Raw genomic sequence first — 11,926 nt, 5'->3', positions numbered from 1 at the left:
TATCCACTAATAACCATTTTCCCTAGATACCCAAATTTATTTGGTCAGTGGAGAATTTGAAATGTCCTACTGTGTATATACCTGTTGTGGAAATCTTTATTTAACAAGGACAGAAATACGCTATGAGAGACGAGGCACTCCATAAAATGGTCGTCAATTCCTGTTTATTGCAATATTGCAAGGCACAAAGGTGTAACACAGAACAGTGCTTGTTCTCAGCCACAAACTTTGTTCACTGAGCTTGTGTCTTGGACCCCATTATATACAGCTGGGCTTTGCATGACCTTATGTTTATCTAACAGACATTACCGTTTTGCATTTGATAATCCTGCCACCTGCAGATCTGGTGCTGATCATAAAAAACACTTTGCCCTAAGAGCAACCGAAGATAAACAAGGTGAGAGGCATTTAGGTCATAACAAGGGGAGAAACCATGCACAGTGTTTTTTACTGTACATGCTAACAGAAATGTCTATGATTCATGTGTAAAACTAAAGTTAGTATCACACTTTGTTAAACCTGTTTTTACCTGTTAGTTCTTTCTGCATGTTTAGGAATTAATTATGTATTGTGTATTACAATACACTGTGGGATACTAAAACCTTTTCAAGTTGTTTTCAATTAAATTGTTTTTAAGTATTATATGTCTTATATTTTAGAAACACAGAAACCTGAAGGAAAGCTGCAGAGAGCTTCCAGTGAACCTTTCTGTCCCTGAAAGTGAACCTCAGCTCTCCAGCCCCAGTTAAAGCAGGGCAGTGTAAGACCCTGGAAAGACCTGGAGTTTTTAAAGATTACTTTTCCAGGCCTTTAAAAAAACTGCATGTGTGTGCATACACGGCACACAAAAATATAAAGAAATTATTGATGTGGTGTATACAGAAGGCTCAGGATTGTGTGTGTATGTGTGTGAGAGAGTGAAATAAATTTACATGAACAATCATTTAAACAATCAAACTTGTTTCTTTATTAAAATATGAAATATATTGAAATACACAGTTATTACTATTACTAACCCTAACCCTAAAAGCATAAAACAAAGTCTTTCAGCATGAAAGTACGTATTTTTAATGTGTGAAAGCTTCCTGTATCATAACTACATCTCTGCTGTTTGTAACAAACCAAACTGTGAAAAATCATGTAAAGATTCAGAGAGTTCTGATTATTTTAGTTGGACAAACAGCTTCCTCTGTACAAAGAACTGAACTGGGGGACATGTGAAGGACCCAGCCAAGATGGCGGCTGCGCTGACTCGTCAGCTCCAACAGACAGCGCCAGTCTTTGAGGTGTCTACGTAAACAGTGTCTATGGTGGCTGATAACAAGATAACGTTTGATGTTTGGTAGCGCTCCTTACCAAACTTCCGGGTCACCTAAACCCGGCCAATTAAATATTAAAATCAAATTCTGTCCTGCTGCCCGTTTTTCCATTTCATGTTTTCAATCTTAGCCTCAAAGTGAAAGATGAAAAACCAGGCATTTTTTCGTTTTTGGTGTTATAATGAAAAACAAAAAACAAAATAACCAGTCCGTTTTTCATTATTTGATTTTTGATATTTAATTGAAAATGGAAAGAACGAATGATACACGGATCATCACCCTTTCTATTCAGGTTTAAACTTTTAACTGCTGGAAGAAACATTTAGCTTATTGAGCCAATTTTAGCAAATTCAGTCAGCACTCAGCATTTTGTCTAATTTGTGTTTGAAATATGCTGTCACTTTGAATAATAAATGCTTTCTGATCACATAGACAAGAAGCAGCTTAAAGAATATTATGTGTTCAGCATCAGTCCCTGCAGAAGAAAAGATCATTCTTTAGCTCTGATTATACAAAATTCCTGTTTCACCTATTGAATTGATCTATAAATAAATTTGCACTGGCGTCTTCTTAGTTTCAAATATGAGACGGGTCAGTTGGCAACCAATGACGTTTCACAAAAAAAAAGTTAAAATAAAACTAATGTAAATGCGTTATAAGTTATAAGCTTTTTTTCTTTCTTCATTTATTCAGGTAAAGTTTCCAGACAAAGCGACAACAAATCATACAAATCCGAGCAGGATTAAAGGGTAGTAACAGTGCGACACTGTTTTGTTTGTTTGTTTTGCTTGGTTTGTTTTTAAGAAACGCCCAAAACAAAGAACTCCTGATCTGTGATTTAACTGGAAAACACCGGAAACTGCTGGTCTTCAAAATAAAAGGTAAGGCCGTCCGAACGCAGTTAAGGACGTTGTTTGGAAAAAGTCCATAGACAACAAAACTATTATTTTGAAAGGGACAAGCGGATGTCCATTTGCTGTTTCAAAGTGACTTCACACCGCCATCTTGGGTCAGCGTCTTCCTGAAAGTTTTGAGGGTTTTTTACGATTTTTTAAACGGTGTTTTGTGGAACAAAACTAAAATGGGTGCGTGTTTGGCGCTGGGGTCTCTCGGCAGCTGTGTAAGTAGACATTTTACTTTGAAGTGTTGGTTTATAAGTATTAGGGATCTTGTTTCTATGTCGCTTTTTGACTAATATATTAAAGTTTACGTGTCGTCGTTAGGCGAGCCAAGCCTGTAAGTGAAACTACATACCAATTTAAAACATGGCATACAGAACAATGTAAAATATCAATTTTAAAAACAGTTTGTTACGATTTAGTTTAGTTTGGTATTGCTGTTTTTTGGCGTAACTTCCGGAAAAGTTGTCGTACTAAACTACGCAAGTGTTTAACTTAAAGAAGTTAATATTATAAACACTATTTTAAGATTCTTTAGTCGAAGTGAAGTTTTGTAAAATCTCAATATAATTTTATTAGGAGCCGAAACGTTTTCGTTCATAACTTCTTACACGGACAGGCATTGTTTTCAGCTGTAAGGTTGTGGCCAAACAGGAGGATGACTGTGGTGGTGATGAAGAGGGAAAGAGTAAAGGCAGAGAAGAGTTCAGGAAGGAGCTGTTAAAGGCTCTGAGTGGTAAGAAAGAGCTTCCAGATGACTGGGCCGCTACAGCTACAGTGATTAGAGAGACAGATAGGAAGATACTTGATGTGTCATCTGGACAGAGAACAGATAATAAGGAAACCTGGTGGTGGAATAGTGAAGTGCAGGAAGTTATCCAGAAGAACAGGTTAGCCAAGAAGAAATGGGACAGTGAGAGGACTGCAGAGAGTAAACAGGAATATATCTGGAGAGCCAACATAAGACAAAGAGGGAGGTAGCAAAGGCAAAACAGGAGGTATATGATGAGTTTTACAAGAGGCTGGACGCTAAGGACGGAGGGAAGGACTTGTATCGACTGGCAAGACAGAGGGACCAGGCTGGAAAGGATGTGCAGCAGGTTAGGCTTGTTAAAGGTAGAAATGGTAATGTTCTAACAAGAGAGGAGAGTGATGGGAAGATGGAAGTACTTTGAGAAGCTGATGAATGACCAGAATGAAAGGGAAAGAAGAGTAGAGGTCATAGAAACTGTGGAAGTGGAAAAGGTTAGTAAGGATGAGGTCCAGAAAGCTTTGAGAAAAGATGAAGAACGGAAAGGTAGCTGGACTTGATGACATACTAATGGATGTATGGAAATGTCTAGGAGAGATGGCAGTGAGGTTTTTGAATCGATTATTCAGTGGCATTCTGGAGAGTGAGAAAATGTCTGAGGAATGGAGGAGAAGTGTCTTGGTGCCAATCTTTGAGAACAAAGATGATGTACAGAGTTGTAGCAGCTACAGAGGAATTAAGATGATGAGCCACACAATGAAGATCTGGGAGAGAGTTGTGGAAAATAGACTTGGACAAGAGGTGACTATTTGTGAGCAGCAGTATGATTTTATACCAAGAAAGAACCACAGACACCAGGTTTGCTTTGAGGATGGTGATGGAGAAGAACAGAGAGGGTCAGAAAGAACTTCATTGTGTCTTTGTGGATTTAGAAAAAGCAAACAACAGGAAGCTGAGGGAGGAGCTGTGCTGTTGTATGAGGACATCTGGAGTGGCAGGGAAGTATGTTAGACTGGTACAGGACATGTATGAGGACAGCAGGACATGTATGAGGACAGCAGGACATGTATGAGGACAGCAGGACTTGTATGAGGACAGCAGGACAGTGGTGAGGTGTGCTGTAGGAGTGACAGATAGCTTCAATGTGGAGGTGGGAGTACATCAAGGATCAGCTCTGAGCCCCTTCTTGTTTGCTCTCGTGATGGACAGACTAACAGATGAGGTCAGGCAGGAATCCCTGTGGACTTTGATGTTTGCAGAGGACATTCTGATCTGTGGTGAGGACAGGGAACAGGTGGAAGAGAACTTGAAGAGCTTTAACTACTGTTTGACAAATTTTAGTTTTTGGCAACGATTTGGTTAAGTTTAACTTTTGGCTCCAGGCATTTAGCTACTTTTCTGCTCATTTTAGCTTGTGTTCTGATCGTTTGGGCATCTGTTGGGCTTGTTTTAACATTTACAGTTCAGTTTCAGCTTCTTCAACAAGCTGTCATTCAGTGATTCACTCAACGTTCACGCTGCATTTTTACATTTTTTGGTTTATTCTCCTAACTCTGATGTGTACAAACTGGCCCTAATTATCCCAGACTTCACTTTTCTGAAGCTGTCTGAATGTGTCACTCGCGGTCCGTCCTGCAGGCGTCCTGTCTGTGCGGCTCGGCCTCCTGCCTGCTGTCGTCATGCTGCCCGTCCACGTACAACTCCACCATCAGCCGGCTGGCCTTCTCCTTCCTGCTGCTGCTGGGAACACTGGTGTCCATCATTATGATCCTCCCAGGCATGGAGGAACATCTGAAGAAAGTACAAAGTCTCGTTTGGTCTTTTAACTCATTCAGCATTTCAAAGTAAAAAAATAAATAAAACAAAAAGATTTGTTTGTATTAGTATAACACAGCAACATGGATAGTGGAAATATAGGTTTGTTTTCCTGAGATGTTCAGAAGTCTCGTCACCTGTGATCTTATTAATGTCCTATCACATGATCAGATTCCAGGTTTCTGTAAGGACAGTACCAGCATAACTGGCCATGTGAACTGTGACATCATCGTGGGCTACAAGTCCGTTTACCGCATGTGCTTCGCCATGGCCTGCTTCTTCTTCCTCTTCCTCATCATCATGATCCGAGTGCGCAGCAGCAAGGACCCACGAGCTTCCTTGCAAAACGGGTTTGTAGAGCGTGCTCCGTGTTCTGATGATACACTGCACTGTGGCGGACAAACATGGGCTCTGCACACAGGAACCTTTTTATTCAGTTCTAATGGTTCTCATGAACCGCTGGACAGGTTCTCATAAAAACTTTCAGAATGTAATCATAGGATGTACATTTACAACTAATTGACCTTTGGAGTCCAATCCAACATGGTTGCCACAGGTAATTGGCATGAACAACACAAATGTTGCTACAGTTTTACAGATGGTCTTATTCTCAACCTGTGGCATGAAAGGTGGCGGGCGATATGCAATCTTACAAGGAATGTTAGGATTTTAATTTTTATTGTTTAAAACCCAACTTTTTTTGTCTCAGATTCTGGTTCTTCAAGTTTCTTGCACTGGTTGGTCTAACTGTGGGAGCTTTCTTCATTCCAGATGACACATTTACCACAGGTATGAAGAGGTGGTTTGTTTATAGTGATTTAGGGTTGACTCATCCTGAGCTGTCTGCCGCCTGTCCTCAGTGTGGTATTACTTTGGTGTGGTGGGATCCTTCATCTTCATCATCATCCAGCTCATCCTGCTGGTGGACTTTGCTCATTCCTGGAACCAGTCCTGGTTGGAGAAGGCAGAGAACGGAAACACCAAATGCTGGTTCGCAGGTAGAGAGGCAACGCGCTCTTTTTACAGACGTTTTAACTGAGAAATGAGCATTTTCTGTGAAGTGTTGAAGAATGGCTTTGCTGAAGAAGCTGAATCTGAGCTGTTAAAATTAAAAAACAGAGACTAAACAGTTTCAGTCAACAGTTTAATTGAAAGTTTGAACAGTTTGTTTCAGGTTCATTATAAATGTTAAATGACTTGGTTTGTTTTTCAGCTCTCCTGTCCTGCACCTTCATCTTCTATGCTTTGTCCTTCGCTGCTGTTGTGCTCTTCTACGTGCTTTACACCAAACCGGACGACTGCACAGAGCACAAGGTCTTCATCAGCCTGAACTTCATCTTCTGCATTGTTGTTTCCATCGTGTCCATTCTGCCCAAAGTTCAGGTAATGTACACTCTTCAAAAGACAAATGATTAATGAGGGGAAAGCCCTGGCCCTGATGGGGTCAGCCATTGTCTTCCTGAAACTAGTGCAGAAGAACTAGCTAACATACTTTGCTTTAGTTTTACTAAGTCACTTGAGCTCTGTAAAGTACCTGATCTGTGGAAGTTTTCATCAAGTGCTTAATGGTTTTAGGCCTGTGGCATTGGCATACAATGAAAATGTTTGAAGAAACAAGAATCAAATGGACTTTTAAGAAAAGTTCAGTCAGACTAAGTCCGTGAAATCCCAGTAAATCAGCAGTTTCTGAAACACTCAGACCAACAACCCCTATGTTCCAAGTCACTTTAATTCCTTTCTTCTTCGTTTGAACCTCACCACCTCTACATACCTAAATGCACTGAATTGCTGCCATGTGATTGGCTAATTAGCTGTTTGTGTTAACAAGCAATCAGACAGTTGTACCTAATAATGGCCAGTGAGAATATGGGAGGTTTCTGGGCCTCCAGCATCAGTTTCAGCTGTACTGTGGAGAAGAAGATGCAGGTGCAGAACATCAGTAAGCCTGACTGTGATGAGAAGTGCCTCTGGCGATTCAAGCATGACTGAGGGTCATGGGGTGTTTATTGGTGCATAGAGATCGTGGATTGGTCATTGGAGCCGTGTGGTTCTAGTAAGACCTGTGGTGGGGCACGATGCGTTCAAATGACTGTTGGGTTTTATTCATACATTTTCTCTTGATTTGCTGAGTCAGTTAGTATTAGATCTGTAAGTCAGAGAATATTTAATAAAGAACATATTTGATTTGCAAATTATGGGACCGAGTCAGAGATGTTTGTTTGTGTCCCTTGTACTGCCTAACAACAGTTTCTTGCTGTGTTGAACAAGTTGTTTTTGCAGTGACAGCATATTGTGTGTAATGAGCTCCCAATGTGAGAGCTACATGCACTGTGATGAATACTAGTGCAGCCAAAAGATTAATAAACATGCCTGAAAAGCAGACAGAACATAGCATTCAGTTGTTAAAGTTATCTTTAAGGGCTTTTAACCTGAATGTCCTTTAACTAAGTCCCTTGATTTCTCCACAGGATGCTCAGCCTACCTCAGGTCTGCTCCAGGCCTCCCTCATCTCCCTGTACACCATGTACCTCACCTGGTCAGCCATGACCAACAACCCAAGTGAGTCCTGAGGACCCAAGTCACCGAACAGCAGCAAAGCAAAACCAACCAAAACCCGATGGAAATGACTCCATCATCCAGCCTGCTGGTAACAGTTTGAATGTGTTTCCCCCCCTCAGACCGCCAGTGTAACCCCAGCCTGTTGAGTCTGGTGCAGCCCAACAGTCCCACTCCACCACCAGGACCCACTGCAGCCCCTGGTAATGTGCAGTGGTGGGACGCACAGAGCATCGTGGGACTGCTCATTTTCCTCTTCTGCACACTTTATGCCAGGTATTTCCTGTAAAAGAAGCATGTTTCTGTCAGTGCACAGGAAGTTACTGTATTTTCTGCACTGTGGGGCACACAGGATTATAAGACGCACTGTCCATGAACGGTCCATTTTCAAACTTTTGTCATATATAAAGCGCACCGAACTATAAGGCGCATCGTTGTGCACCTCACAGTTTTTGTATCTTTGCACGGACTGTGCGCGCCACGCTCCGTTCAAGATGGAGGATTTTGGTGCTCTAGCTGAGCTGGTTCACCTGTATCAGCATTTATATGATCCCTCTATGAGAGATCACAAAGATAATCAAATGGTTCAAAACTCACAGGAGGGTACTGCACTGGCGTAAGTGTGAAGTATAAACGCCTCCACCGCTCCCTCAGGTCAGCACGCCGTGCACAGAGTCCTGCGTGACTCTAACTGAGCCTTAATGCTGCGAGCGGTGCAGCTTTGTAGTTTACCAAAGTCGTACTAAAACATTACGACTTCTTACATCTATAAGGCACACTGTCGCTTTTTGAGAAAACTGAAGGATTTTAAGTGCACCTTATAGTCCGGAGTTTTGTCACCACGTGTACGGGCTTTTTATATGAAAGGAACGCAGATATCCCACCTCCTTCAAGCCTTTTTGGTCCAACCTTTGACCTCATGGGATATTTGTCGAGGTGTGTTAGCTCTCAGAGCATGTTTGTTGATTAGTCTCAGCTGCTACAACACCAAACCTTTAGTGTTTTTTTATGATTAGTGGGCTGTGGTGGCCATCTTGAATTGGATTGGCTCCAAAGGGTTAACAGTTGTAGATCTACAATAAATTATGATTTCCTGGAAGTTTCATAAAAATACATCCAGTGGGTCATGAGATATTTTGCTAACAGACAGTTGATTCCAGTAGGTAATGCTGGAGTTAAACACATGCAGTCAGTTAGCAGAGTGTAAGTTGGTGATCGGTCTCAGCCACTACCACACCACATTTTAGTTATATTTGAAGGCGGCCATTTTGAATTGTGTTGATTCCAGAAGTTAATCAGCTGTAGATGTCAGTCCAATGATTGGTTTCTGGTGGTTTATTACATTCTGTTTGTTGCTTACGGTCCACTCTCAGACTGTATTTATGGGCTGAAAACCTACAACGGTTGAACTTTTGGAGTCATCCCAATGCAAGATGGCCGCCACAGCTATTCCACCTTCACCTACACAGCTCAGTGATTTTCCTAAATATTGAGCTCAGATTTGGTGTAGTAGCAGCTGACAGTCATCCTCTGAGCACTACGGGATCATGACAGTATTTTTAAGGTTTGATGATGTTAGTGTGGAACTGAAAGGAGACGGGCGATAGGCATTCCTTCAAGGAAGGAAGGACACACTGTTCCTGTTTCCCCCACAGCATCCGCTCGTCCAACAACTCCCAGGTGAACAAGCTGATGCAGACGGAGGAAGGCCAGGGTCTGACGGCAGACGAGGAGGCCCCGGTGGGGGACGACGGAGTCCGCCGTGCAGTGGACAACGAGGAGGAGGCTGTGACCTACAGCTACTCCTTCTTCCACTTCAGCCTCCTTCTGGCCTCCCTCTACATCATGATGACCCTCACTAACTGGTACAAGTAAGTATCGCTCGTTTAACTCCCCGCAGACAGACCCACTCTCCTCTTACCGTGCCTCCCCTTGCCTCCCGCTCACCAGGCCCAACACGGACTACGAGGCCATGCAGACCGCCATGCCGGCCGTGTGGGTGAAGATCTGTTCCAGCTGGCTGGGCTTGGCCCTCTACCTCTGGACCCTGGTGGCTCCGCTGGTGCTGCCCGATCGAGACTTCAACTAAAACCGCAGCAGCCACAATAAAAGCAATTTTAACTCCAGTCTCTGTAACATTCCTAACACCCAGATGAGAATACCTTGCTTTAACCTCAGCTCACCTCAAACATCTGCCCCTTGTTAAAGAAACATTTTTCTTAAATCTTGTTACTGAGAGCACTACATGCTTTGTTGGGACACGAGCAGACCGATGCTAAATGGTCTCTCTGTGGACTGTCGGCTTCCTTGCACTATATTGTCTCCTTTTTATTTACAGGATGAAGATGGTCAAATTTAGGGGATTTTATTTGTATTTTTGATTTGTCTTATTTTACTTCGGGGGACCAATATTATCTTACAGTTAAGATTTTGCCAAAGTTTTCTTTCTGTTAAATGTTCCCTTTTTATTGTGCATTCAGTTTGTTTTAAAGCAGAGTAAGGACATCATTGTGGCCTCTAGGTGATGCTGTTGTCTCTTTCATCACTTTAGAAAAATGTAGTTGAAGGTGTAAAATCCCAAAGTTTTTGTGTTTGCTGCTCATTTGTTAGAGCGTGCAGCATGACAGTCCCTCAGATGTGTTGTTGTATTCCCCCGATGGAACACACGCTGCACATCTCTCAGAGGGAAGGTGCTTTCCTGCAACCATAAGAGCTCCAGAAACAGATGTAGGAGAAATGCAAAACCTCAAAAAAATCTCAAGACTTTGCCTGAACAGGGATATATTCTTACCCACCATGTCGAACTACAACTTCACATTTGACAAATAATTTCTTATTAGTTAGCGTTTAGATTTCAGGGTTTTGGTTTGTTCACTGCCTACGGCCTCATTGATGTCTCTGCCAAAGAAAGATTCGTTTTCCTCTGAATGATGGATTATATTGTTTTCTTATTCTAAATAAAAGCTGCTGCCTGTGATAATACAAAGAAAGTTTGGCTGTACCTTATTGAGAAACACAGTTGGATGTTTTTTTCTTTCAGCAGCCCTAACACCGGAGCGTAGACTTCCTGGAGTTAAAGGTTGAAGAGATGTTCGGTCTAACAGTGTCAGTCAGTCATGGCGTCCAGGCTGGGATAATGGCTAGCCAAACAGGATTTTTCAGGCTTTTTAAAACAAATCTTTCTCAAAAACGACATGCTGGTGTGGAAAAGTGCCACATTAGCTATCATAAATAGGACCAACCGTTCCTGTAGACTAGTAGAAGTTGTACGTCCTGCTCCTCAGCAGGAATGAAATTGTTTCTTGTTGCTTGGTGTAGGTCTTACCTTGTTTCTGTATGTTCATACATCTGTTTGTGTAATGAATTATGTCATGTGTAAAACCCTGAGTGTGTGATTTAACGAGTGCTGCGTTCCTTTTCTTTAGGAAGAGAGGACTTACCATGAAGAACTGGTAGGGTTTGTTCATGGTTGTGCTCAGTGAGCAGGCCAGCTCCTGTTGGTCATACAAGCCAGTAACAGCTAATCTGTGCATTTAAACACTGCAGCAACACGTTCACTGTCAGGGAAACTGTGTCTCCATTACTGACATACAAACTGACAGAAGTGAGGCTATAAAACAGTTCTGCTAAGACTAGTCCGTCTTAATGCTGCTGCCAAACTGACTTTCATTATATTCCATTAGATTCAGGGGAAAAAGGTTGGTAACTTCTGGAGTCAACCCAATTCAAGATGGCCACCACAGCCTTCAACACATAACTGTACCTCAGTGAGTTTTACAGATAATGAGCTAAAGGTTAGTGTGGTAATACACTTAGACTTTAGTCTGTGTTATCCCCAGAGGGTGAACTTGTTTTCACAGCATATTTATCAGAAAGCTCAAACCTGCACCAAGGCCACAGTGTCAGATCCAGATCCTCAACTGTTTCCCCACAACCCCAACATTTCCTGTTCATTAGTAACAGACAGGCAAACAAAACACTCGCCCCTGATGCTCCTTTGTGCCATGAAGTGAGGTAGAAACAGCCGAAACGGGACGACCGATGATGAATCAGCTAAAAAATTAGCCATTAATTCATCATGTTTCGAAAACAACGAGGACATCCATTCCAGGTTCAGTGCTTTGTTAGCTGAATTCTGCTCCATGCTTGCTTTGGTTCCACCATTCTCACTACATTTCTGAGAGCTGACATCTCTCCATGGAGGATTAGGGTTAGGGTTAGCATAAAGACACACTGGTCTTTGTGGCCATTTGGTGGAACTGTTTTATGAAAGAGTCGAAATAAACAAACTAACCAACACCAACCATGGCTGACAGTCATGCAGGTGCCAGAGGAACATGCAGAACATTACATTGCATTGGATCGTGCAGTATTGCTACTTTGATAAAGTTGTTTTCAAAGTTTGACTAAAATGGCTCCAACTTCATAATTTGTCAACATAAGATGATGTTAGTCTAAAACTCTGGCATGAAAGTCAGCAACAGGAATACTGTTAGTTTTACATTCATTTTAGGTGTTTTATCGTCTTTTTAAAAGTGTTGTGGATAAAAGTGCCAATGGAACCCCCCACCCCCACCCCCACCCCC

At 42.1% G+C, this 11,926-nt stretch overlaps 1 protein-coding gene across 1 annotated transcript; it reads left to right on the top strand.

Moving 5' to 3' along the window:
- The first annotated feature begins 2,281 nt into the window (after nt 1–2,281).
- LOC108249019 (serine incorporator 2) lies at nt 2,282–10,326 on the top strand. The gene is made up of 10 exons (XM_017438145.3): nt 2,282–2,439; nt 4,608–4,769; nt 4,956–5,134; nt 5,494–5,573; nt 5,645–5,782; nt 5,998–6,167; nt 7,253–7,343; nt 7,463–7,616; nt 8,996–9,211; nt 9,291–10,326. Exons 1-10 carry the CDS (start codon nt 2,401–2,403, stop codon nt 9,427–9,429), a joined length of 1,368 nt encoding a protein of 455 aa, XP_017293634.1. The 5' UTR covers nt 2,282–2,400; the 3' UTR covers nt 9,430–10,326.
- Nucleotides 10,327–11,926: the final 1,600 nt, after the last annotated feature.

Source organism: Kryptolebias marmoratus, linkage group LG5 (genome assembly GCF_001649575.2).
Source record: "Kryptolebias marmoratus isolate JLee-2015 linkage group LG5, ASM164957v2, whole genome shotgun sequence".
NCBI classification, from domain to species: domain Eukaryota; kingdom Metazoa; phylum Chordata; class Actinopteri; order Cyprinodontiformes; family Rivulidae; genus Kryptolebias; species Kryptolebias marmoratus.
This window is presented reverse-complemented; position numbering and strand designations above follow the sequence as displayed.

Coding starts and splice junctions, on each gene's coding strand:
- LOC108249019 (XM_017438145.3), top strand. CDS start 2,401: ATGGGTGCGTGTTTGGCGCTGGGGTCTCTCGGCAGCTGT. Junction 7,617..8,995: donor TTCTGCACACTTTATGCCAG/GTATTTCCTGTA, acceptor TTTCCCCCACAG/CATCCGCTCGTCCAACAACT. Junction 9,212..9,290: donor ACCCTCACTAACTGGTACAA/GTAAGTATCGCT, acceptor CCCGCTCACCAG/GCCCAACACGGACTACGAGG.